General features: G+C 34.7%; 1 protein-coding gene across 2 annotated transcripts in view; it reads left to right on the forward strand.

The window, feature by feature from the left end:
• The window catches only part of USP33 (ubiquitin specific peptidase 33), a 53947-nt gene that overhangs the window by 11478 nt on the left and 16040 nt on the right, over positions 1-26429 (forward strand). The window contains exons 2-15 of one of the 2 annotated variants that reach the window (XM_041749582.1): positions 7124-7255; positions 7446-7499; positions 7931-7993; positions 10406-10558; positions 13348-13450; positions 14077-14146; positions 16702-16815; positions 17904-17982; positions 19593-20010; positions 21804-21944; positions 23187-23302; positions 24386-24558; positions 24661-24755; positions 25596-25629. In XM_041749582.1, the coding sequence (XP_041605516.1) occupies positions 7175-7255; positions 7446-7499; positions 7931-7993; positions 10406-10558; positions 13348-13450; positions 14077-14146; positions 16702-16815; positions 17904-17982; positions 19593-20010; positions 21804-21944; positions 23187-23302; positions 24386-24558; positions 24661-24755; positions 25596-25629 (1694 nt within the window). In that variant the 5' untranslated portion in view covers positions 7124-7174. The remainder of the gene's footprint in view (positions 1-7123; positions 7256-7445; positions 7500-7930; positions 7994-10405; positions 10559-13347; positions 13451-14076; positions 14147-16701; positions 16816-17903; positions 17983-19592; positions 20011-21803; positions 21945-23186; positions 23303-24385; positions 24559-24660; positions 24756-25595; positions 25630-26429) is intronic. The other variant, XM_041749583.1, reaches the window with a different exon arrangement.

Consider the following 26429-nt stretch of genomic DNA (forward strand, 5'->3'; position numbering starts at 1 on the left):
TCAACAAAAAAGAAGTGAACAACCCAATTAAAAAACAGTAATTGAATAGACATTTCTCTAAAAAAGATATATAAATAAATGACTAATGAATACATGAAAAGATATTCAAAATTACTAATCACTAGAGAAATGCAAATCAAAACCACAGTGAAATCACCTCATACCCATTAGGATAGCTACTATCAAAAAACCAGGGGGAAAAAAACCCCAGAAAATTAAGTGTTGGTGTGGATGTGGAGAAATTGGAACCCTTGGGCATGCAACTGGGAATGTAAAATGGTATAGCCACTATGGCTGGTGTTATATGTATGTGTAAGAATAGCATGGTGATTCCTCAGGAACTTAAAAATAGGATCACCATATGATCTAGCAATTTCTCCTCCCCCCCGTTTATTTGTTTATTTAAATAACTGCACCCAACATGGGGCTCAAACTTACAACCCCAAGATCGAGTTGCATGCTCTACTAACTGAGCCAGCCAGGCACCCCTGATACAGCAATTTCACTTTTGGATATATACCCAAAAGAAGTAAAAACAAGGACTTGAAGAGATAGTTGTACAGCTGTGTTCATGGCAGCATTATTCACAATAGCCAAAAAATGGAAGCAACCCAAGTGTCCAGTGATGGATTAACAAAATATGATATATACACACAACTGAATGTTACTCAGCCTGGAAAAGGAAGGAAATTCTGACATGCTTACAAAACGGATGAATCTTTAGGATAATATGCAAAGTGAAATAATGCCATCAAAGACATACTTTATAATTCCACTGAAAACCTCTTTGGACCCCCAGACTAGTCAGGTTCATAGAGATAAAGTAGAATGGTGGTTTCCAGGGGCTGGCTGGGGGGAGGATGAACGGAGAGCTCCTATTGAATGGCTGTGGGGTTTCAGTTTTGCAAGATGAAAAGAATTCGGGAGACTGGTTGCACAACAATGTGAATGTACATAATGTTGCTGAGCTGTATACTTAGAAATGGCTAAGATGATAAATTTATGTGTATTTCACCAAAATTAAAAATTTAATAAACAAATAGTTTGAAAAAATATTTGCTGTATAGGAGTTCTGTTTGAATCCAGAAGACAGGATTAATTTTACAAGAGAGATTATGGTTCTAGTAGTTAAAAAAAAAAAAAAGACAAAAGATGTAAAGAAGCAGTTAAAAGAGCAAATCTAGAAGGCTGTAAAGCTAATGAAAAGACAAACACACTGGTTGTCAAGTGATACAAATTAAAGTACTATTGAAATATAACAACGTGGGCAGCCCAGGTGGCTCAGTGATTTAGCACCACCTTCAGCCCAGGACGTGATCCTGGAGACCCGGGATCGAGTCCCACGTCGGGCTCCCTGCATGGAGCCTGCTTCTCCCTCTGCCTGTGTCTCTGCCCCCCCCCCTCTCTTTCTCTCTCTCTCAGGAATAAATAAATAAAATTTTTTAAAAAAGTAAAGATTAAAAAAAACAACAATGTGCCTATTAAATGGTAAAAGTAAAAAAAAAGTGATGTTTATTGCTAATAGAGAAAATGGTATTGCTGTGCAGAAAATAATGTATTTCCTTAGACTGTGGAAATGTAAGTTGTATAATTTTTGGATTGTGATCTTGCAAAATCTGTTTTTTAAAGATTTTATTTATGTATTCATGAGAGACACACAGAGAGAGGCAGAGGGAAAAGCAGGCTCCAGCCAGATGCAGGACTCAAGCCCAGGCCCCTGGTATCATGACCTGAGCCAAAGGCAGATGCTCAACCACTGCCCAGGTGCCTCTCAAAATCTGTTTTTACATACCAGCCCATAGTAAGATTATATGGATTCTTTTTTAAATATTTATTTTTTAAAAAGTAATCTTTACATCTAGGTTAGGGCTTGAATTCACAGCCAGGATCAAGAGTCAAACCCTCTGCTGACTGAGCCAGCCAAGCATCCCAAGACTATTTGGATATTTTTAATGGCAGAATATGGAAACAAAGTGAATATTCATCAATAGAAGAACTAATTGAATATGCAGTGTATGATCATGACATATGTGTATGCAAGAAAAAGTTGAGAGAGAGAGGTATCTGTATTGTTGGGCAAAAAAGGCCATATAAATCTCTATTTCTTTTTTTTTTTAAGATTTTATTTATTTATTCATAGAAACACAGAGAGAGAATGAGAGGCAGAGACACAGGCAGAGGGAGAAGCACGGTCCATGCAGAGAGCCTGATGGACTTGATCCAGGGTCTCCAGGATCACGCCCTGGGCTGCAGGCTGCGCTAAACCGCTGTGCCACCAGGGCTGCCCTAAATCTCTATTTCTATGTTTGATTATATGAGCCTGAAAAAAGTATTGAAGCATATATATAGATTTTATAGTACAGGTATGGTGGTAATAAATTCTTTCAGTGTTTTTATAAGAGATGTTTAATTTGCCTTTGTTTTGAAAGCTGTTTTCCTAGGTATGGAATTCTAGGTTGACAGTGATCTTTCAATACTCTACAGTTGTTGCTCCACTCTCTTCTGGCTTGCATTGTTTTCGGTATACATTATTGACCTTTCTTGGCTAAGATGTTCTCTTTATTACTGTTTTTAAGCAACTTGTTTGTTTGTTTTAGCCATGCCTAACCTGCAAGGCAGCCCTATGGAGAGCATGGTAGGGAAACGAGGGGCCTGCACTGACCCCATTAAGCAATTTGTTTTTCATGTGCCATGGTGTAATTTGTTCATGTTTTTCTTTTTCTTTCTTTCTTTCTTTTCTTTTCTTCTTCTTCTTTTTTTTTTTTTTTTTGCTTTGAGTTCATTGTGTTGCTCTGATTTGTAGGATTTTAGTTTTCATCAAATTTGGACTTTTCACCTAGCTAAGTGATAACTCTAATTTTCTCAATTTTTTTTTTTTTTTGTATTTCAATTTGGATAGTTTCTTTTACTACATCTTTAAGTTAATTATTCTTTAGAATTGTCTAATCTGCTATTCAGCTCATACGCTGTATTTTTCACCTCAGTTTTTTTTTTTTTTAAAGACATTTACAAACTTGATTTAGGTCTCTTTCCTCTATCTTTCATGTTTATCTTTAAAATGTGTATACTTGGGACGCCTGGGTGGCTCAGGAGGTTGAGTGTGTGTCTTTGGCTCAGGGCATGATCCCGGGGTCCCAGGATTGAGTCCTACATTGGGCTCCCTGCTAGGAGCCTGCTTCTCTCTCTGCCTATGTCTCTGCCCCTCTCTCTGTCTCTAATAAATGAATGAATAAAGTCTTTTAAAAAATTAAATAAAATGTATATGTTTGGCAGTGTCTCAGTGGCTCAGTCGGTTGAGTGTTGACTCCTGATCTCAGCTCAGGTCTTTTTTTTATTTTTTTTATTTTTTTTTTATTTTTATGATAGTCACAGAGAGAGAGAGAGAGGCAGAGACACAGGCAGAGGGAGAAGCAGGCTCCATGCACCGGGAGCCCGATGTGGGATTCGATCCCGGGTCTCCAGGATCGCGCCCTGGGCCAAAGGCAGGCGCTAAACCGCTGCGCCACCCAGGGATCCCCTCAGCTCAGGTCTTGATCTCAGGGTTGTGAGTTCAAGCCCTGTGTTGGGCTCCAGGCCCAGTGTGGAGCCCACTTAAAACAAATAATAAATAACAAAATGTATATCCTTTATTTTGCCAACTGTGTTATCTCTGGATCTCTTTTTTTCCCTTGCTGTGGATCTGATTTTTCTTCTTTGTATATGTCTTGTAATTTTGGATTGGATGCCAGGCATTGCCATTTAAAAGATCTTTTTTGGTGCTTTTTTTTTTTTTTTTTTCATTAAATATCTTTAGCTTTGTTCTGGGACACAGTTAAGTGCCTTGGGAATAGTTTGGCTCTGTAATACTTGTTTTGAGCTTTTTAAACGTAGAACAAAAGTAGTTTTCACTCTAGGAATACTTTTCTTCCTACTACTGAGGCTATACCCTCTGAGTACTTTATTCACTCCGTATTACGAAGGCTTTAAACTCTTGCTGATGGGAACACAGAACTGTGTTGGCTGTGAGGATTATTTACCTACTCCTTTCCAGTAGTTTTTTCCCTTGCTTAGGGTAATCATATGCACATGCTCATCAGTACTCGGCTGAAAACCAAATGGTAGCGCTCTACAAATCTCATGAGTTTATTTGCCCTGTGTTTAATTCTTTCCTCTCTGTTACTCTGCCTTGTGAATTATAGCCACCCTAGCCTCTCTGCATTTTCAGTTCTACACCTTCAACCCAAGGAGACCGCTAGACTCTGTTTGGGTTTTCTCCCAAGTATACTATGGCCTAAAAGATCTTTCTAGGTAGTAAGGTAGGTAGTTATTGCCTATTGTCCGATGTCTGGTAACCATTGTTTTATATTTTTTGTCTCGCTTTTTATTTATATAAAATGAGAGGATAAATCTGCTTCCTGTTTCTCCATCATGGCTGGCAGTAGAGGTAATTGGATGAGAGGGAAGAAATATTTAAGCACAAAGGGAAGTCAGAGGTGGGAAAAATTGCTAGACTCTTCCTAACACATAAATGAGAAATGGAAAATAGTAACAGTTACTTTAAACTTAATTTCATGCATCTGAAAGTCTGGAACATGGCTGTTTAATCTTATGTAATAATGTAATGTTTAACAATATATTTATTATTTTAGAGGGAGAGAGAGCACATGTGTACATACACAAGCACAGGGAGGGATGGAGGGAAAGAATCTCAAGCTGACTTCCTTTTGAGTGCAGAGCCCAAAGCAGGGCTCAATCTTATAACCCTGAGATCATGACCTTAGCTGAAATCAAGTGTTGGTCACTTATGACTGTGCCACCCAGGTGTCCCTAATATTATGTTAATAAGGTAATGTTTAGGAATTACTATTTATTCACTATTAATCCCCAGGGTGATTTCCATTGGATTTTGTAGGTTGCAAGATAATATTGGATCCATGAATTCACTGAAACTTTTTATTTAATGGTTTTACTAATGTGTTAATATTTTAGCACATTTATAAGTGTTTTTTCTTTCTTAGTGAGTTTCTTAATTTTTTTCCCCAAATAGTGTTCTCAAACCCCAAAGATAAACTAAGGGCATGAAAATCTTGTTATTAAGGATGTACATCCAAAGAAAATCTAGAAGTACTGAATTAAACTTAAGATTTTTACTTGGAAATCACTCATTTTACTTGAACCTATTGTAAGATTTCTATGCATTGAATGCTGTATATCAGTTAGTGCTATCATAAGATTTGCAATGGAGATAAATAAAATTTAGTGACATGATAGTATTCCTATCATTCTTTTTCTCATAAATTATATTTATAATATTGTGATATTTTGGAGGAAGTTAAGTGTATTGGGATTGCAAAATACTTTACCTTCTGTTTATTTTAATGGAATTGAGGAAAGTCCTGAAGAATATTAGGAAAATTGTAATTGATATGGGAAACTACTTGAGTCCTAAACTTGTGGTCTCACATGGAGCAGAGAGGTATGAAACCTTACTGGTCATATAAAAAAATTATATGTATATTACGTATAATTTTTATATAACATATAATTATATATTTAAGTACATATATAAATATATATATACATATTTATTGGATGCTGCAGAGTGCTAATAAAATTTTATGTGCATGTGTATGTGTAGTATTATATGTGTGCATGTACACACTCATTTAATCCTTAAAATAGTCCCATAAGTTAGTTAGGCCATTCTGCTCTTATAGGTATCCTTAATTCTGTGTGACTTCAGAATCTTGCTCTTACCGTAGGTAGATTGAAATCCTCATTCTGCCAAATGCTAATAATAGGAAGTCAGTCAGACTTGCCTCTTTTAACTTTATATGCAATGAAGCTAATAATGGTGCTCTGCCTCAGGATTGTTGAAAGGATCTTGTGATAATGTGGTTTTCAACCTGGGATGATTTTGTCCCTTTTAGGACATAATTTTATACTGTAGTTGTTAAAGTTCAGAACGGTGAGCGTGTTCTGGCATCTAATGGGTAGAAGCAAGAATGTTACTAATCACCTTACAATGCATAGGACAAACCCTCACAACAAAAATCTGGCCTCAAAGTGTCAGTGAGGCCAACGTTGAGAAATTCTGATCTGTGACTATCTTGATATTAATATACAAGACCATTTCATTTATATATCATCACTAGGGACTGCTGCTAGTGTGAAAAGAAATGTTTCCATTTGACTATTTTTTCCTTTCCATTGCTATTCCAGCCTATGGGTTAATCGTAAAAAAAAAAAAAAAAAAAAAAAGAGATAAAAGTACTTAAATTGAATAACTTAAATTTTTCGCTTTATTTATATTCTAAAACGTGAAAGGGGAAAGTGTAGCAAATAATACAGAAACAAATTTATGTTGATATATAGATGTCAATTTTATTTTATTTATTTTTTAAAGATTTATTTATTTATTATTTATGATAGACAGAGAGAGAGAGAGAGAGAGAGAGATTGGCAGAGACACAGGAGGAGGGAGAAGCAGGCTCCATGCTGGGAGCCCAACTCGGGACTCGATCCCGGGACTCCAGGATCATGCCCTGAGACAAAGGCAGGCGCCAAACTGCTGAGCCACCCAGGGATCCCCTATAGGTGTCAATTTTATTTTATTTTATTTTTTTAAAAGGTTTTGTTTATTTATGCATGAGGGACACAGATAGAGAGGCAGAGACACAGGCAAAGGGAGGAGCAGGCTCCATGCAGGGAGCCCGACGTGGGACTTGATCCCAGGACCCTAGGATCAGCCCCGGGCCGAAGGCAGGCACTAAACTGTTGAGCCACCCAGGGATCCCTTAGGTGTCAATTTTAATGAAATGTTAATTTTGTAGAGAAATTGTCAATGTGAATATTAAATTATTAAAGTAATCTAGGTATATTTGAATAACATTCTACTAAGATAGACTTGTAAATGCATATGCTTTTTCTTTTAGCCTTTATTTTATTTTATTTTTTAAGATTTTATTTATTAGAATGTGCACACAAGTGGTGGGGGGGCAGAGGGGAGCCCATTGCAGGACTCAATCCCAGGACCCCAAGATCATGACCTGAGCTGAAGGCAGACAGTTAACCAACTGAGCCACCCAGGCACCTAAAAAGTTAGCATTTTTTAATTAACATTTTTTGGTTATTTGTCCTGTAGGTACTACCTCATTTGGAAATACTTGGGAGACAGGAAAAAATTTTAAACAGAATGTCAGCTTTTCGAAATCATTGTCCACATTTGGATTCAGTTGGTGAAATAACGAAAGAAGACTTAATACAAAAATCTCATGTAAGATACAGAGTTTTTCCTTCCTTAAAGAATTATTCATTTTTCTCCCAAATATGTATTTTTAAATAAATTACTATGATAGTCTGTTCATGAGCTCCAGTTTTTTAATATAATATTACTAGTCAGTTGTATGTGTTTGGCTGTGTCAGTATAATGATAATGTTATCTATATGTGATTTTTGTTTCATAGGGTACTTGTCAGGATTGTAAAGTCAGAGGACCAAATCTTTGGGCATGCCTTGAAGTATGTATATGTATCTTTTCAAAAGTTTAGTATTGTAAAAATTTATACCTGAATAAGGGTAAATCTAAGATTTTTATTTTTTACACTTAAAGGATTTTACAAATTAATATACTTGAAAAAGATCATTACTGATAACAAAAATTAAATTGTAAACTTTGATTTCTAACTTGCAGTGCTTTTGCAGAGTTTTAGTTTCTTAAAATATTTTATGCTTTCATTTTATTAGAGGTGACATAACTTATAGTTTTGAAATATTCTCATTATTCTTCTGTTTTAACCTTTTGGTTAAGATAACGGACCATGGTTAATCAGTCATTAAGTTAAAATGTGTGATTAGAACTTAATTATAAATGTAATTGCAATGTTATTGTACATTTACACATGTTATAAATGCCTTTGCCTTATTTTTCTTTTTGTATAATTCTTTATAGAATAGATGTTCATATGTTGGTTGTGGTGAGTCACAAGTAGATCACAGCACTATACACTCTCAGGTATGATATTGAAAATTTTTTCTATTTATGTATTTATTTCCTTGCTTGCTTTTTGAGTTTTTATTTTAATTCCAGTTAGTTAACATACAGTGTTATATTAGTTTCAGGTGTATAGTATAGTGATTCAACAATTCCATATATCACCCAGTGTACAGAAAATTTTCATGCAATAAATATATATATATTTTTAAAGATTTTATTTCTTTATTCATGAGAGACAGAGAGAGAGAGGCAGAGACATAGGCAGAGGGAGAAGCAGGCTCCCTGCAGATAGTCTGATGTGGGACTCCATCCCAGGACCCTGGGATCACGCCCTGAGCCAAAGGCAGACGCTCAACCGCTCTGCCACCCAGGTGTCCGTTCATGCAGTATATTTTTTAAAGAGAGTCTGAAGGAAGGGGAAAGCAAATACGACATTATTAATTCAAGTTTTATTTTTTATTTATTTATTTTTAAAGATTTATTTATTTATTTATGATAGACACAGAGAGAGAGAGAGAGAGAGAGAGACACAGGAGGAGGGAGAAGCAGGCTCCATGCCAGGAGCCCAATGTGGGACTCTATCCCGGGACTCCAGGATCGCGCCCTGGACCAAAGGCAGGCGCTAAACTGCTGAGCCACCCAGGGATCCCCTGGGTTCAAGTTTTAATTCAAAATTTTGCCCTTTTTCATATAAGAGGAGTTAAATCTTAGCTTATACTTTCTAAAAGGTCGGGAGGGGAATTGCTAAAATCAATATTAGATTGAGGTTGTAATTAACAGAGTAATGATATAAGAAGTGTGCCTCCATGGGGACCCCTGGGTAGCTCAGTGGTTTAGTACCTGCCTTTGGCCCGGGGTGTGATCCTGGAGTCCTGGGATTGAGTTCCACGTCAGGCTCCTGGCATGGAGCCTGCTTCTCCCTCCTCCTCTGTCTCTGCTTCTCTCTCGCTCTCTATGTCTATCATGAATAAATAAATAAATCTTAAAAAAAAAAAAAAAAGAAGTGTGCCTCCTGATTTATGAAGATGATAGCTGGAATTTTAGGAGATGTGAAGATTGAAGTTAAGAGTGGATGCCTCTGCTTATGATAGGGCCTGGCTAACTTCAGGTCTCAACTCGTAATACCTTCTGCACATTCTCTTAACCGGACTTCGCCTTCTACTTTACTTTCATTGTTTGGTGCATGTGTGTACTTCTGGCATGGTTCTTTTATAGTATTATTTAGAACTCCCATTCTAAACTAAGTTTCTTGAGAATGAACTGTCTTTTTCACATTGATACTTCTCTAACATCAGTTGTTCTCAGTCAGGGTTCCTCAAGAGAATTAATTAAGCCTGAATATCCCCAAGGCCCTCAGGTATCATTGTGCATAATTTACTTGTCTTTTGTGCATCTAAAAGGCGATGCTATGTACCATTTTTAGGGGAATTGAGAAAATAGTTAATAAAATAATTTTCTGTAGGCCATAAATGATCTGAAAGAACTCTAGTTTAGAAAGGTTGGAGTTTTACATATCCAAGATCATAAGTTCACTATTACTTAAGCTGTATTTCGCTTTGATTCATGTGATTGATTGGGCTCATTGCTCTGCCACTCTGATCTTCTAGAATAGTTACTGTGCCTTTGTCAATTATTTTCTTATATTTATTTGCTAACTTCAAAGTAGAGTCTTACCTTGTGTTTCTCTTCATGCTGAACAGTGGTAAGAAAATGACAATAGAATAATTTCTAGGTTAGTTTTAGATATTGTTACTATTCATTGTATTTTAGCAGTTTATCTGAAGAATGTGTTTTTAGTGTTCCAGTTTTAACTCTTCTCTTTTGAGTATATTGTTATTCAAAGGCCAGCGGCCTATCTTACATTATTTTTTTAAATTTTTTAAAGATTTTATTTACTTAACAGAGAACATAAGCAGGAGGAGTGGCAGAAAGAGGAAGAAGCTCCTCGTTGAGTAGGGAGCCCGATGCGGGGCTCATCAGTCTTATGACCCTGGGATCATGACCTAACCCACTGAGCTACCCAGGCGCCCCCTTATTTGAGTTTTTAAAAATATTTATTTATTTATTAGCACTCAAGAGAGAGAGGAGGGGCAGACATAGAGGGAGAGAAGCAGATTCCACTTAGCATAGAGCCCCATTTGGGGCTTGATCTCATGACCTCGAAATCATGACCTGAGCTGAAATCAAGAGTTGGAAGCTTAACCAACTGAGCTACCTAGGCACCCCTCTTATGTGATTTTAAAAATTTGATTTATTTTTTAAAAAATAATCTCTACACTCAACTTGGGGGTTGAACTCATGACCCCGAGATCAAGAGTCCCGTGCTCTTCCAGCTGAGCCAGTTAGGTGCCCCCATATATGATCTTTCAAAATGTTTTCAACTCTATCTAATTTTGGTTCCTCTTCTCCCCATCCTGTGAAATTATATAGGAGACAAAGCATTATCTAACTGTGAACCTTACTACTCTCCGAGTATGGTGTTACGCTTGCAGCAAAGAAGTATTTTTGGATAGGAAATTAGGAACTCAGCCACCTTTGCCTCATGTAAGACCACTTCACCAAACACAAGAAAACAGTGTCCAGGTAATAATCTAACTTTATTTAATTAAAAGATACATTTTCAGGTAGTGATTTCAGAATTTGCTGTCTAGTTGAAATTTAAAACATACGTACCTAATTTGTACTTTTAATAATTTCTGTAATGTACCCTTTTTTTCTTGGTTGAAACACTGAGGCTGGCCAATGTTCTTTTGATAGGCCACTGTTCTTTTGATAAATTGATAGGTTGTGGTAAGATTGAAGCCCACTTGTCTGAAGTTGGAAAAGCACCTGTTGTGTTTTTTTTTTTAATTTTATTTACTTATGATAGTCATACACAGAGAGAGAGAGGCAGAGACATAGGCAGAGGGAGAAGCAGGCTCCATGCACTGGGAGCCCGATGTGGAATTTGATCCCGGGTCTCGAGGATCGTGCCCTGGGCCAAAGGCAGGCGCCAAACCGCTGCGCCACCCAGGGATCCCACCTGTTGTGTTTTTAAAACATAAAAAACTGGTTTAAAAAGTATATCTTTAGCTTTCTAATTCTAGGAGAAGTGGCAGGCCTTCTTTGATAGGGTATCACAGATACTAAATCAGCCCCTTTTTCTTCATTTCTCTCCCCTCTCCACTTGGATTTCTATTACTAAGAACATTTTACTAATTTATCAAAAACCAAATAGGATATATTAAAGCTTAGCATTAATCTTTGGTTCCAAAATATGTCTGGGGTTGCAAAAATTGATCATTTAATTTTGAGAATTTTCCAGTCATAAGAAATAGGAAAAAGGAAATGAAAAAATTAGAACCAACTTCTAACTTCCCCTACTCATTTCCTCTGTATGGTTTAATTAATACATTAGTGATCTTTTTCCTCGTGTGTCATAAAAATCACATTGTATTTCTATACTTTTCCTTGATACCAACTCTTCTATTTTTCTTTTATGTTCATATCACATTTTGATGGTAGACATTTAAGCTAATAAATTTGCTTGCCATATACATAATGTAACTAAACTATGTTTTAGATCAGGTGTAACTTCATGCATTTCTAGTTTCACTGTTGAATGGCTCTAGTGAGTAAATCACATTAACATTACTGTTTCTCCCATTGATATTTATTTATCATTCAGAAATTTTTGTCTTTTTTGAATGCCTTCATAGTTTGAAAGTAGATTTTTGTGAACATTTGCATTATTAACAGAAATCTGGTAAAGTTTAATCACATAAGGAGCTGCTAACAATTTATAAGGGTAATACTCAAAGATGGTTGAAAGAATAAGTGCAGATAGTTCACAAAAAATATAAATTAAAATACATTGACAAAATAATCATCACTGACTAAAGAAAAGTTAGTTAAAAAGGTGTCTGTTGCCATTTCTGTCAGATTGCATTTTTTTAAAAGATTTCTTTATTTATCTCAGAGAGAGAGGGAGAGAGAATCTGAAGCAGATTCTGTGCTGAGTGCAGAGTCTGACTTGGGGAGCAGTCTCATGACCATGATGAGATCATGACCTGAGCTGAAACCAAGAGTTGGAAGCTCAACCTACTGTGCCACCCAGGCACCTCCAGTTTTCATATTCTTAATGAATGCTGAATCTGGCTGAATAAATATACTGGTATTTTTCTGATGGCCTATAAATATAATTTTCTAGTGAGTTATATATTTGTAACACATAAAAGGAATGAATTTAATTTCATGCAACTTCCTGATCCCATTGTTGAAGAAATTACTCAGAAGAAAAGAAGTTATACAGGTATTTTTAGTATAAAATTTATATGCTATTTGAACCCAATTCATTTGAACATTAATTATAAAATAATAATATTGGAAACCATTCAAACATCATTAATAAGATTTTTAAATAGAAATTTTTTCTGGGAGGTAAAATTTTAAATGATTTTTTAAAGTCTTTATACTTAAATGTAACTGAGAGTATGGGGCTAACTCAAATGTTCAGTATCTACAGATACCAGGAAAGTAAAATAAATAAAAGTGGTATAAAACTGCATGTGCATGCATTGTAGAGGTGGAATAGGCTGTAATAAGTTGGAGAACCGGAGCACGTGCTAAGTGCATGCTGCTATGTAGTTTCCTCCTTTAACTGATTGTTGCTAAATGAGTTCACTGTAATTCTATCTTCTGTGACAAGAGAACTTGCATAATACGAGTTTTACATGAGCTCTCCCAATTTTAAAAATATTACATGAGAGTTTTTCTTTTGTTAGGTTTTGTCTTTTTTTTTTTTTTAAGTATGGTCTAGCATTTGACCAACAGATCACCAGTTGTAAACTTTGAGTTAAGCCAATACTTAGAAATTAATTTTGGAATAATTTATTACTATTTCAAATAAGTGAGCTCTATCATATGCACAAAAGGATGCAAAGTAAGTATGGTAATAAGTATCAGGAGAGATTGTAGAAGTCTACAGATAAGTTGGTGTGTTTAGTATTTTTTTTCCTGTGAAAAGTTAGAAAAATCTGAAAAGACAGTGTAGAATATGTGCACTTAGATTTTTTTAGCTGTAATGTGAGATCACTGAATTGGATTGGAATTCACTGAATTAATTGTGTTTAAATTCAGAAAAGTCACAAGTGGCTTTGTTATTCAAGTATGTATTTTAATATAGAGTGACATGGTCTTACTTAGTATAGATCCTTATTATTTTCAAGATATAATTAAATTTTATTCTGATTTGTGATATCAGAGTTTGTTCTTAATAGTTTTAAAATAACTTCTCTTAATTTTTAGACTGTAGATGTATAGGAGATACATAAAAATTTTTTTTTGAACATAAAGGATTTTTTTTCAAGTCTGCTGTCTTTTCTGTTATCAAGGATTTTAAAATACCTAGTAATACAACATTAAAAACTCCTCTGGTTGCTGTATTTGATGATTTGGACATAGAAGTAGAAGAAGAAGATGAACTTAAGGCAAGAGGTAAAATAATTCTCCTGTGTAAGGCTTCTTTGTATGGCACTACCCATTTCTTTAGGAAACTGTGTAATGTGAAAATTTTAAACTCGAGAAAATTTTAAAGGGACTCTGTAGATGTTGATGACCAAAAAAAGAAAAATCTAAAATTTGGCCTAATAAAATTGTATTTGCAAGGAAAGCAGATGGACAGCTTTGAGTGATGCTTGGTTTTTCTGACATCACTTTTCTGACACTGCAATTCTTTGTATAAACTATCTGTATATAATATAGTAGAAATTTTGTGTTTTGTAATTGATACAAGGGAATTTTAATGTTTTAAATGTATATTTAAATAATTACCTGAAAATTAACAGCGCAGTATAAGCCTGACCTCTGAGTTGTTATTTTGTATTTCCATAATGTTTTTTTTAAAAAATTTTTGAGTAATCTCTACATCCATTTTGGGGATCAAACTCACAACCCCAAGATCAAGAGTTGCACGTTCTACTGATTAAGCCAGCCAGGCACTATTTTGTATTTTCTTAACATAGTTTGGGAACCATAATAAGTACCATATATTCAGTAAATGTTTATAAAATTAGGTCATTGGATTATTGAATGATGACACAATTTATGATTTTTCTTAATAGGTCTTACAGGTTTGAAAAATATTGGAAATACTTGTTATATGAATGCGGCTTTGCAGGCTCTTTCTAACTGGTAAGTATTAGAGAAATTAATTTTGTTTTGTATAGCTTTGTAAAGTCAGTTTTTGAGGAAAAAAAATGGAAGTCACTCTTTTAGCAGATGACCATGCTGCTAGTATTTGGCCGTACCACCCTGAATGTGCCTGACCTCATCTGATCTCAGAAGCTAAAGCAGTTTGGGCCTGGTTATTAGTACTTGAATGGGAGGAAACCATGTGGCTATAGTGTGCTTAAAAAAAAAAAAAAAAAAAAAGAGTCAGAGGAGAAAAGAAAGAAATATACATTAATATAAATATGAGAAAGAGTTAGCAATTCTCTTTGATTTCCCTAGCCAACAGGATCCCATAAATCCTTGGCTGTACTTACTCCTTCACCCTCCTTAATGCATTCCTCTCCTTCCCTCCTACTTTCTGAATGATCCCATTTAGAAAATTATGTGGATTAACTAAAGTTGTGTAAATGTCCTGAAAAAGTTATTTTTTCTTTCTTATTAAGTAATCCTCAAAGTAGAGTAGGCAAGAATCTGGATTGGGACATAATCTATTGTTGTCCCAGTGGAGTTACTCTGTTCATGCCTGTAGTTTCCTGAGACTGCTGGTTCTGGCTTAGACCCTAGGTAGTTGTATGTCTTTGAGCAAGTTATTTGTTTTTATATCTAAAAAATGAACTTGTACTAGTTTCTTGAATCACTTTTCATTTAGAGATGCTATGAAAATATGCTTTTCTGTAGGTGGAAGAGTCTGTAATAAAGTATTCAGATTTTCTTTTTTACTTTTATTTTTTTTTTTTAAGATTTCATTTATTTGAGAGAGAGAACGAGTGATAGGGAGGGGCAGAGGGGGAGAACGAGGGAGAGAGTGAAGCAGACTCCCTGCTGAGCAGGAAGCCTGATGTGGGACTCAATCCTAGGACCTGGAGATCATGACCTGAGCTGAAAGCAGACACTTAACTGAGCCAACCGAGGTGCCCCTCTTTTTTTCAGAAAGAACGAGAGAGCACCCAAGTGGGAGTGGGGTTAAGGGGGGAGTGGCTGAGGGGGAGAGAGAGAATCTCAAGCAGCTCCATGCCCCAGCAGAACCTGGACACAGGGCTCAATCTCAGGGCCTTGAAATGGTGACCTGAGTGGAAATCAAGCTTAACCTACTAAGCCACCCAAGTGCTCCAGATTTTCTTTTTTCCTAATCATAGCTTTATAAAGTAGGTAGGGGCAGCATGGAATGCTCTGTAGACATCTGTTAAGTCCATTTGTTCTAACATGTAGTTTAAGTCCAGTGTTTCTTGATTTTCTGTCTGGAAGATCTATCCATGATTGAAGATGGGTATTGAAGACCCCTACTGTTCCTGTATTGGTGTTTATTTCTCCCTTCAGATCTGTTAATACTTGCTATATATATTTAGCTGCCCCTGTGTTGGGTGCATAAATATTTAAAAATGTTATCCTCTTGATGAATTGATCCCTTTATCATTGTATAATGCTCTTCTTTATATCTTGTTACAGTTTTTTGAGTTAAAGTCTGCTTAGTGTAATATAAGTATAGCTACCCGTTCTCTTCATTTCCACTCACGTGGAGTATCTTTTTAGGATAGCTAGTTTGTTGCAGGTCAGGGCTTGGTCCTTTGTCCAGTCCATTTCCTGTTAACAGTTTGAATAGATTCACTGAGGTTCCTTCCAGGTAAACATGCTCATAAAAGACAGTATTGCCTTTTAAATTGCTAACTTGAGCCACCAGATGGATAGTAGTATCACTTACTGAGATGTAGAAGCTTGGAGGAAGAATAGATTCATTCGAAAGTTTAATTTTTATCATGTTAAATTTGAGATGCTCATGATAACCATCAGTTTGGGTATTTGATACAAATCTGGAGGGTTTTTTTTTTTTTAAGATTTTATTTATTTATTCATGAGAGACAGAGAGAGAGAGGCAGAGACACAGGCAGAGGGAGAAGCAGGCACCACACAGAGATCCCGACGTGGGACTCGATCCAGGGTCTCCAGGATCACACCCTGGGCTGCAGACGGCGCTAAACCGCTGCGCCACCGGGGCTGCCCCAAATCTGTAGTTTAGATGAGACATTTGACTTTCATAAATTTGACTGTCTGACATGAGCATGAAAATTTAAGATCTTCTCAGGAAAAGAGTATATAGAGAAGACAGGAAAATTCATAGGATCAAGTGCTGAGGAACCTTAATATTTATGTATCTGGTAAGAGCAGAAAGAACAATAAAGATGGAAAACAGTTGCCAGAGATGAAGAAAAGTAGAAAAGTTCATTGTTCAAGAGAAGGGTTGCACAAGAATGAGGAGTGGGTTACCTGTAATAAATGCTGCTAAGGAGGAAGTGAGAGGTGTTGCCTGGACCTGGCAGCATGGAGGAGTCTGAGACGGTGGGGTCAGATTTGATTTGAATGGGTTGAACAAGATATATGAAGAAGTGAGTTGAAGCTATAAAAGGAAGCAGAATACTCATAGATATGGGGCTCCGTGTGCTGCCGGTTTGTTGACTGCCTGGAAGACAGTATTGAGCTTTGAGTCCATTTTAACATTTTTCTTTCTTTTTTAAAATTAGCCCACCGTTGACACAGTTTTTTCTTGATTGTGGAGGACTAGCTCGAACAGATAAGAAACCAGCCATTTGTAAAAGTTATCTCAAACTGATGACAGAACTGTGGCATAAAAGCAGGTGTGTGCTTAATGTATTGATTCTCTTTATTATGTTTTTAAATATCAAATACTAAAAGGATGCAGGCACATATATATAGTTGAGTTGTAGAAATTCTTTATATATTTTGTATATTAACCCCTTATTTGAGATATCATTTGCAATATCTTCTCACATTTACTAGGTTGCTTTTTTGTTTTGCTGATGGTTTCCCTTGCTGTGTGCAAGCTTTTTATTTTTGGGTATTCAATAGTTTATTTCTGCTTTGGTTTCCTTTGCCTGAGGAGACATATCCCTAAATACATTGCTAAGGGCAATGTCTAAGAGATTATTGGCTGTTTTGTTTTAGGTGTTTAATGGATTCAGGTCTCACATTTAGGTCTTTAATCCATTTTGAGTTTTTTTTTTTGGTAAAAAATAGAGGATGATTTTAATGAGTTCTTTTGAGATATGAAGTAGATGTCATTTATCTCTTTAATGTTGAAGAGTCAGGATTCTCCATTGTTATTTATCCCCATTGGGTGTTATCCAGTGCTTCTACAGCCTCGACTGTTTCTAAGTTCCTTTCTGCATAGCTAGAACTACCCCTTAACTGTGTGCTTTAAGCTTCTTTTGCCCTGAATCATTAAGGTATTCCTGAAAATTTACCAAACTTCGTAAGTGTCAATATGGAATTCTAAAAGTGGTTAAATCTCATAATTTGGTTGACTTTTCATTTTTTGTTTTCATCGTTACGTGATGCCTGGTTCTAAAATCTTACATCAACTATACTCAAAAAAATATAATTCGGAAAAATCTTATCTAATGTATAATAATGTACTAGGTACATTTATCTTAATTATCCTAGGAATTTTACATAATTAAAATTTTGTTTTAAGTAATTATAAATATTTTTGAAAAAAAATAGAGCATTAGGGTGGAGAGCAATTAAATATATCTTGAGTATCATTAGTAAGCTGTTCTGATGAGCCTATGAAACATAATACTGGGCAATTTTTAATGATTTTTTTGAAATACTTTTTAATTTGACAGCTTCAATTCTTGATTGCTGATTTCTAAAATAAAAAGTAAAAATCACAAATTTCTTATTAAAATTTTTTTTTACTCAGGCCAGGATCTGTTGTGCCTACTACTCTGTTTCAAGGAATTAAAACAGTAAATCCAACATTTAGGGGCTATTCTCAGCAGGTAAGTCTTCATTCTTTTATTCTTTCTCATTCATAACATTATCTATAATAAGTTTGCAAATTGCTATTATGTATTGTTGTTTTTGTGTAATCATTTGCATTTTTAAATTTATAGTTTATTTGTCCATTGTTTTAGGATATCACTTCTTGTGTATTTACCAAGAATAATGATCTATTATCATATTTTTAGTTTATATTTTTCCACCTTATAATTTTATATTTTTCTAGAAATTATTAAATTTTGTGGTGAATAAATATTTCTCTTCTAGTGCTTTTAGCTTCAAAAAAGTTACACATCTAAAGATAAATTTTCACTTGTTTTATTTTCAAAATATTTAATTCTCTACATCTGTCATTTGTTTTGTTTTACAATCTAAATTTCATTTTTCACAAAGAGCTAGCTAATTATACCAAACTATAAATTTAAGAATTTTCTTATATGATTTTTAAAATTTCTTCTTTATTAGTTTTTATGCTTACATTAATATTTTATGGTGTCTATTTCTGGGCTTTCTTTCTTTCTTTTTTTTTTTTTAAAGATTTTATTTATTTATTCATCAGAGAGAGGCAGAGACACAGGCAGAGGGAGAAGCGGCTCCATGCCGGGAGCCTGCCCTGGGACTGGATCCCGGGTCTCCAAGATCACACCCTGGGCTGAAGGTGGCGCTAAACCGCTGAGCCCCCGGGGCTGCCCTATTTCTGGGCTTTCTAATTCATTTCATTGACTTGTGTTTTTTTTTGGAGTAGTACCAATGGCAGCTTCAATTATTGTAACTTTATATATTTTCCTTTAATGTTAACACCTGGCTCTCACATATTTTTCCTTTTCAAAACAATACCTGTTCTGGTGCACTTTTTTTTTTTTCTGGTGCTCATTCCTGGATCACCAGACACTGATTTGGTAGATGCAAGTTGGGTCTACAAATTTGTATTTTTCTTTTTTTTAAATTGAAGTATAGTTAACACACAATATTGCATTTGTTTTAGGTGTACAGCATAGTGATTCGACAGTTTTACTTGTCGTAATATGCTCATCCATCACCAATACAGCTACCATTTATCACCCTACAGCACTGTTATGATGCCATTGACTATATTTCCTGTGCTGTACATTTTATCCCTATGATTTATCCATTACATAAACGGAAGCCTATACCTTCCACTCCTCCCCACCCAATTTGCCTATTACTGTACCCACAAATTTGTATTTTTAAGAAGCATTCAAAGTTGATCAAGAATTTTTCTTTTAGGTATAGTACAAGATTGGATGAAACTTTATTTTAAGCCAGAATTATAAATTATTTGAATTTAGGACATCTCTGAATTCTGATTGTCCTACGAGGCAAATCCATGTTTTCTTTATGCTTTCTCCATTTTCTAAAAATAGCAATACCAAAAGCTGACCTCTAGATCATCTTCAGTTTTTAAATTATTTCTGTTTTATTTACATAATTTTTTAGAACTCAGTGCTTCCCATCCCTTCAATGCCTGGTGTTTTAATGCTACACATTTAGAAATCAGTTGATAAGCACATTTTGTATATTTCTTCTTAAGTTTCTACAAGCATATATTTTTAATGAAATGGTAATACCTATGTTGCTTATGTATTAGGATGCTCAAGAATTCCTTCGATGTTTAATGGATCTGCTTCATGAAGAATTAAAAGAACAGGTCATGGAAGTTGAGGAAGATCCTCAAACTATAACAACTGAGGAAACCATGGAAGAAGACAAGAGCCAGTCAGATGTAGATTTTCAATCCTGTGAATCTTGTAGCAGCAGTGATAAAGCAGAAAATGAAAATGGCTCTAGAACCTTTTCTGAAGATAATAACGAAACAACAATGTTGATTCAGGATGATGAGAACAATTCCGAAATGTCAAAAGATTGGCAAAAAGAGAAGATGTGCAATAAAATTAATAAAGTAAATTCTGAAGGAGAATTAGATAAAGATAGAGACTCTTTGTCTGAAGCAGTCGACTTGAACAACCAGGAAACTGTCAAAGTACAGATACACAGCAGAGCTTCAGGTGACAATTTAATACTTTGAAAATGGTAGTGTTTCATCCGTAGACAATGTGTGCAAGTTAGCATAATTGTCTTTAAGATTATATTTGTAATTTCACATTTTCTGATTTTTTTGGGGAAAATTAGCATGGCATATGAATAAAATAGAACACATTTCTAATTTACATGTTAATGTTCACAATCTATAATTAGCATAATAAAAACAAAATAGACTAATGAATAACTTTAGCTTAATATTTTGTGTGCAGTATATCACATTATATAAATCACTTTTGAAGAAAGAAGGAATTAAATAGTTGTCACTTTTGGGCTTCAAGCTAGTAGAGTTAGCAATATTTGCATGTGAGTATTAATGTCATTTTATGCAGATGTCTCTTGAGATCCTGGGGAAAAAGGAAGATAACTCAAATTGCAATTTTGTAATCTTACATACTTTTCGATTTAGATTGCTGTCATTGGAATGATACCAGCTAAGAAATATTTGGCATATGTTTTGATGTGGGAATTTAACTATAATGAACTGTGTTGATAGATTATACCATAATACTAGTCAGTGTTTTGAAAAGAGCAAGTGGCCAGATTAAAGATAATTGAGTTAGATTGCTTTGCATTTTACTTTTATTTCTTCAAGACTTAATTTATCTGGCTTAATATGATATCTAGTTTTCTAAAGCACATAAAAAAAAAAAATGCCAGAAGTTTAAATTATCTGATCTTAAAGTAAGTGGCAGACAAGTAACAAAAAAATTTATCTTCTGTGATTTCTAAAGAATGAAACAACTAAACAATTTATTTAGGTATTGAATAAACCAAAAATCCTTGAGGAAAAGATATTTCCTTGAGTATGGGAATACTAGTGGTTCACCTGTGTACAGTGCATAAATGAGTTCTAATCAGGAAAACATGTTAGATTCCTTAATTATGGTAGCCTTATGTTTAGAAGTTTAGATGTGTTTAGAACTTGGTTAGTCAATAAGTACATGAAATGTCAGTATTGAAAGAATCAGCCTCAGCTGCTGTAGACTGCTGTTCAGGCCTTGCTTGTCAAAAGCCTGATTAAGGGGCATAGTTCTTTATTTTCCCGAAGCAGGCTTGTTTTTATACATAGTGACTAAGTGATGACCTAGATCAGGGATCTAAGCTTTTACATGTTACAAAGACCTGATTTAAAAGTGTGACCAAGACCATTGTATGGCATAAAAAACTTAAAATCACAGTCCCTTGCTCTGGAATCTCTTATATCCTAGGACTCTAACAGCAAACTCTCAAGATAGCTGTCATGAAGCTTTTATTTTCCTGATTCATAATTACCTTCTTAAAAAGGTCCTTTCCTGATAAAGAACTCTATTTCCTTTTATCACAGTAAGAATAAAATAATTTGTGATTACTTTATGCCTAAATTACTTCTTAGATTTTGATTATAATGTTAGTTTGAGAGAATAACCTTTTATTTTCTCCTACATGGTTTTAAAGTTTTTTAAAAAACTATTATAAATATTAAAAAATACTAAAATAGAACAAAAACAATCCTCTTTGGTTTTATGTTTCCATGGCTCACTTCCTGAATTGCCTAGGGCAGTAATGTATTACAGACATTATTCAGATTCCTCGGTGGAAAAATCACTGTTATTTTGCTTAGCAAGGACTTTGTCTATCAGATATTTCACTTGACAGTTATTAATGTGAATTGTGTTCGAAATCTCAAATGAAAAAAACCTTTAAATTAATTAATATTATTTGATAAATGGGATCATTTTACTATTTAAGATAATAATACAAATTTTAAATATTACAGAATATATTACTGATGTCCATTTGAATGACCTGTCTACATCACAGATCTTACCATCAAATGAAGGTGTTAATCCACGATTATCAGCAAGCCCTCCTAAATCAGGCAATTTGTGGCCAGGATTGGCATCCACACACAAAAAAGGTAGAAGTTTCAGTTACTCAGGTTCCTTTGCTTTGATAATTTAAAGTGTTAATTATGAAATATTATTTAGTACTTTAAAATTGACAGCATAATTTTATACAACCATGATTTGAAATTTTTGTGTGTGTGGCACAAATTTACATACAGTAGAATTCACTCTTTTGGTGTAGAGTTCTGAATTTTAATACATGCATAGACTATTGTTACCACCACCACAAACAGAATATAGAACAGTTTTTAACATCCCAAGAATTCCCTTATATTACCCTTTTGTAACCTCTCCCTAAACCATAATTAACCCTTTTGATCTGTTCTCTATTACTATTGTTTTGCCTTTTCTAGAATGTCATATAAATGAAATCATATAGTCTTTTGGAAACAGGCCTTTTTCACTTAGTGTGATGCATTTGAGGTATAGTCATGTTGCACATCTGAATAGTTCCTTATTATTACATAGTAGTATTTTATTTATGACTACTGTTTATTCATTCACTCTGAAGAACATTTGAATTGTTTCTAGTTTTTGGCAATTATGAATAATGCTGCTATAAACATTTTTGTACAGGTTTCTGTGTGAATATAAGTTTGTCTAGAGTAAACACCTAAAAATGGGGTTATTGGGTTTTACATTGGTTTATGTTTAAAGTTATGAAATTGTTTTCCAGAATAGCTATATAATTTTGCATTCCCACTTGGCTGTGAATGAGAATTCCAGTATTATAAAATGTAAAACTCTAAAAGTCTTAGGAAGAAAACATAGGAAGGAGGAAATGTGTTGCTGACCTTGTGTTAGAAAGTTTTTTAAAGATGGTAAAAGCAGTATTCTTAAAAGAGAAAATTAATTTCTTTGGCAGAGATCCTATTAAGAGATTGAAAAGACAAGATTGGGAGAAAATACTTGTAAATCGCATATCTGACAAGGGATTTATATCTAGAATATATAAAAAACTCTCAAAACTTAATTATAGAATCCTTTCTTCAAATAAAGCCTTACTTGGATGCAAAAACAAGTAAAAGCAAAATTAATCAGATTCAAGTCAAGCTAACAAGACTGAACACACCTATTTCATCTTGGTTTCTCTTAGGGATTTTTTTTTTTTTTTTAAGTAATTCTCTGGAATGGCACTTGGACAAATTTTCATTAGCATAGTAAATTATATTGTTAAGGATTCCAGAGAAAAATGCTAAAGGAACTACCTTGATATTTTAAAAAAATGTTTTACACTTGTTTTTCAATCCTAGCTCAATCTGCATCATCTCCAAAGAGAAAAAAGCAGCATAAGAAATACCGAAGTGTTATTTCAGACATTTTTGATGGAACAATTATTAGTTCAGTGCAGTGTCTGACTTGTGACAGGGTGAGTATGAGGGAATTATAATACATAGGGAATTTCTGTCAAATAATCTTTTAAAACAACAAAACCTGACAAATGGAATGAAAAGTTTAATTTTTTCTCCTTGCTGCTGATGGTTATACATGTATTTCTTGTGTTTACATTAGTATAAATTAATTCTAGGAGTAAAATTTGTTTTTTTGGAAGCAATAGGCAATATCATTTTGAAAGGATGGATCTTGGCCTGTCATTAGACAGGCATGCAACTACAGCAAGAAATAACTCAGTTCTTCATCTCTGGTCAGATATAAAGGTGATGTGTTGCTCAGCAACAGTAAGTGGTAACACATGCATATTCTCCCAAGGCTGGCAAAATTAATATGCTGGGAAACTGTTGCTATTCACAGCCATAAGGCTGTGAATGTATCTTCTACATTTGGTGGTATGGCTTATAAATATTTTCTTATGTTAAGATTAGTGCTCAGATAATGAAGGTAATGTCAGATTCATACACATGAGCATAAATTAAAACATGAGTTCTTTTATCATGTCTCTAAATCTCAGAATTAAGGAATATACAATGACTTCTCTCAAAAAAACCCTCAAAAACAAGTTTTCAATTATTGTAATAGGTTCTTAAGTCGAATCTCAGGGCTTTCAATAGGATCACTTTCATGTACACTCTTTGGGTACCAAATATTTAAATGGAATCATCCAAAAATGTTTTCAGCTATTTAAAAATTACATGATAGGTTTTACATCTTTTTTGAAAAAATCTTAAAAACTATCATGAGAGATAATTTCCAAAAATAAATGCAGTAGTGGTGCTTAAGTGTCTGATACTGAGTCTATAGTGTCTGGATATATTTCTCTATGCCACAGTGTCCTTGACTGATGGGGATGTTGGTAGTCACCTCATAAGGCTTCTGCAAAGATTAAATTTAGAACAGCACCTGGTACAGAGCAAGTGCTTTTGCTATTGCCATTACTATGTTAATGAGTTTTTCATTTTTTGCCTGTGAATTGCTTTGCACAGTCTAAGATTTGTTCTCATAAATGTTCGTGTTGAAGTATTTTCATTCCACTTTAAATATGAAACAATTTTAGGTATCTGTAACCCTCGAGACCTTTCAAGATCTGTCCTTGCCGATTCCTGGCAAGGAAGACCTTGCTAAGCTGCATTCATCCAGTCACCCAACTTCTATAGTCAAAGCAGGATCATGTGGCGAAGCATATGCTCCCCAAGGGTGGATAGCTTTTTTCATGGAATATGTGAAGAGGTACGTATGCATTTTCTTTGTATTAATCAATTGTTAAAACTGCTGTTTCTGCTCTACTGGCAGAACACTTGCTTTTTTTTTTTTCTGTCAATAATGTTTCAGGTTTGTTGTCTCATGTGTTCCTAGCTGGTTTTGGGGTCCAATAGTAACCTTGCAAGATTGTCTTGCTGCCTTCTTCGCCAGAGATGAACTAAAAGGTAAGAAATATGAAACAGTTTTCATCTATGGCTAAATTCTTGTGAGTGATCTAAAATACTAGTGGGACTAAATAGAAGACGTATTTATAAAAGCTAAGGTTTAAGGTGGCTTACACAGTACCTGCCTGTAACAGCATAGTTACCGATCTCCCATGGTAACGTAAGGAACATAAATCATATCCTGAAATAGTTTATACAGATTTCTGGAGTATAAGACAATATGGTAAGTGAGGTGCCTTAAAACTGCTCTGGGATTCAAAGAAGGGAAAATTCGACCCTTATAAAAGAGTTGTATATGTGGAGTACTCCGCATTCCTCCATAATATTTAAGATATGCCAGTGTTTTTGTGTGTTCATCATCTTGCTAGGATATATAACAGTCAGTAAAGTTTGTTGAGTGAATAAATGCAAAGGATGGAATTTGAGGGGATCCCTGGGTGGCTCAGCGGTTTGGCACCTGCCTTTGGCCCAGGGTGTGATCCTGGAGACCCAGGATCGAGTCACGCGTTGGGCTCCGGCATGGAGCCTGCATCTCTCTCTGCCTGTATCTCTGCCTCTCTCTCTCTCTCTCTCTCTATCATGAATAAATAAATAAAATCTTTAAAAAAAAAAAAAAAGGATGGAATTTGAGATAGGCCTTCAAGACTGAAAAGAGAAAGAGGTGAGGATATTTTAGGCAAGGTAAACATCACGAGCTGACTCTTGAGCAGAAACTAAAAATGTGAGCCTTGTATTACTGTGCTGCAAAATCAGCATGTGGCAAACCCCAAGAATTGCAGAACCAAAAGAAAATAACTTACTTTTACTTGAGAGGAATGACTGGATCTGTTCTATTTCCAGGTGACAATATGTACAGTTGTGAAAAATGCAAAAAGTAAGTGTCATTGACCATGTTTTGAATCATATATTTTGTATCATAAATGGTATTTTTCTCGGTCGTTTGAATTGGGTATGTGAAGCTAATTTTGCACCTTATTTAAAAAAATGAAGGCTAGTAAACTTTGTCCCTAGTAAAAATAGGTCGTCGTATAAAGCAAATTTTAGGTAAAAGTTACACAAATTTAACAGGCTTATCTAAGAAGTGAAAGTTTATATATGTATTTTGAGATATAAAATAACTGTAATTCTACATAAACATTTTCTAAATATGGTATAAAAGATATACTAGGGTGTATAACATATATTTTCATTATATAAGTTTTGCCATCATATAAGGTAGTGTTCTCTTCTGAATTACCGTGTTAACAGACTAGACCAGGAAGTCAAAGTGACCATAAAGGTACATAGTTTCAACTCTGTATAAAATTCAGAAAGGTTATAGCAACTTTGATGTTACCTGTTGTATGATGGGAGAATAGGTTAAGAAGAGGATGGTATGATTTCTTTGCATCTGCTAGATGCCTTTTAAATGTCTTATAATAAATTCAAGCTTTTAAGGCCTCTTGGTGGTAAGTTAGAAAAGAAAAATAGCTGGAGAATTGAAGGCAGATATGTTTGTGTGAACTGGGAAATTTTTCTGAATCTCTCTAGTAGAAAAATAATGGTGTCCTAATAACTAGAACCTTCATAATAACAAACATCTGTCTGGTTAGCAATAACTCCAGGAAAGGTTGATCTGTAACTATTGGTTCTCATAACAAAGAGGAATGGTATATTGTTTGGTCAATGAGGATG

This window comes from Vulpes lagopus, chromosome 3, assembly GCF_018345385.1.
Source record: "Vulpes lagopus strain Blue_001 chromosome 3, ASM1834538v1, whole genome shotgun sequence".
Taxonomy (NCBI): domain Eukaryota; kingdom Metazoa; phylum Chordata; class Mammalia; order Carnivora; family Canidae; genus Vulpes; species Vulpes lagopus.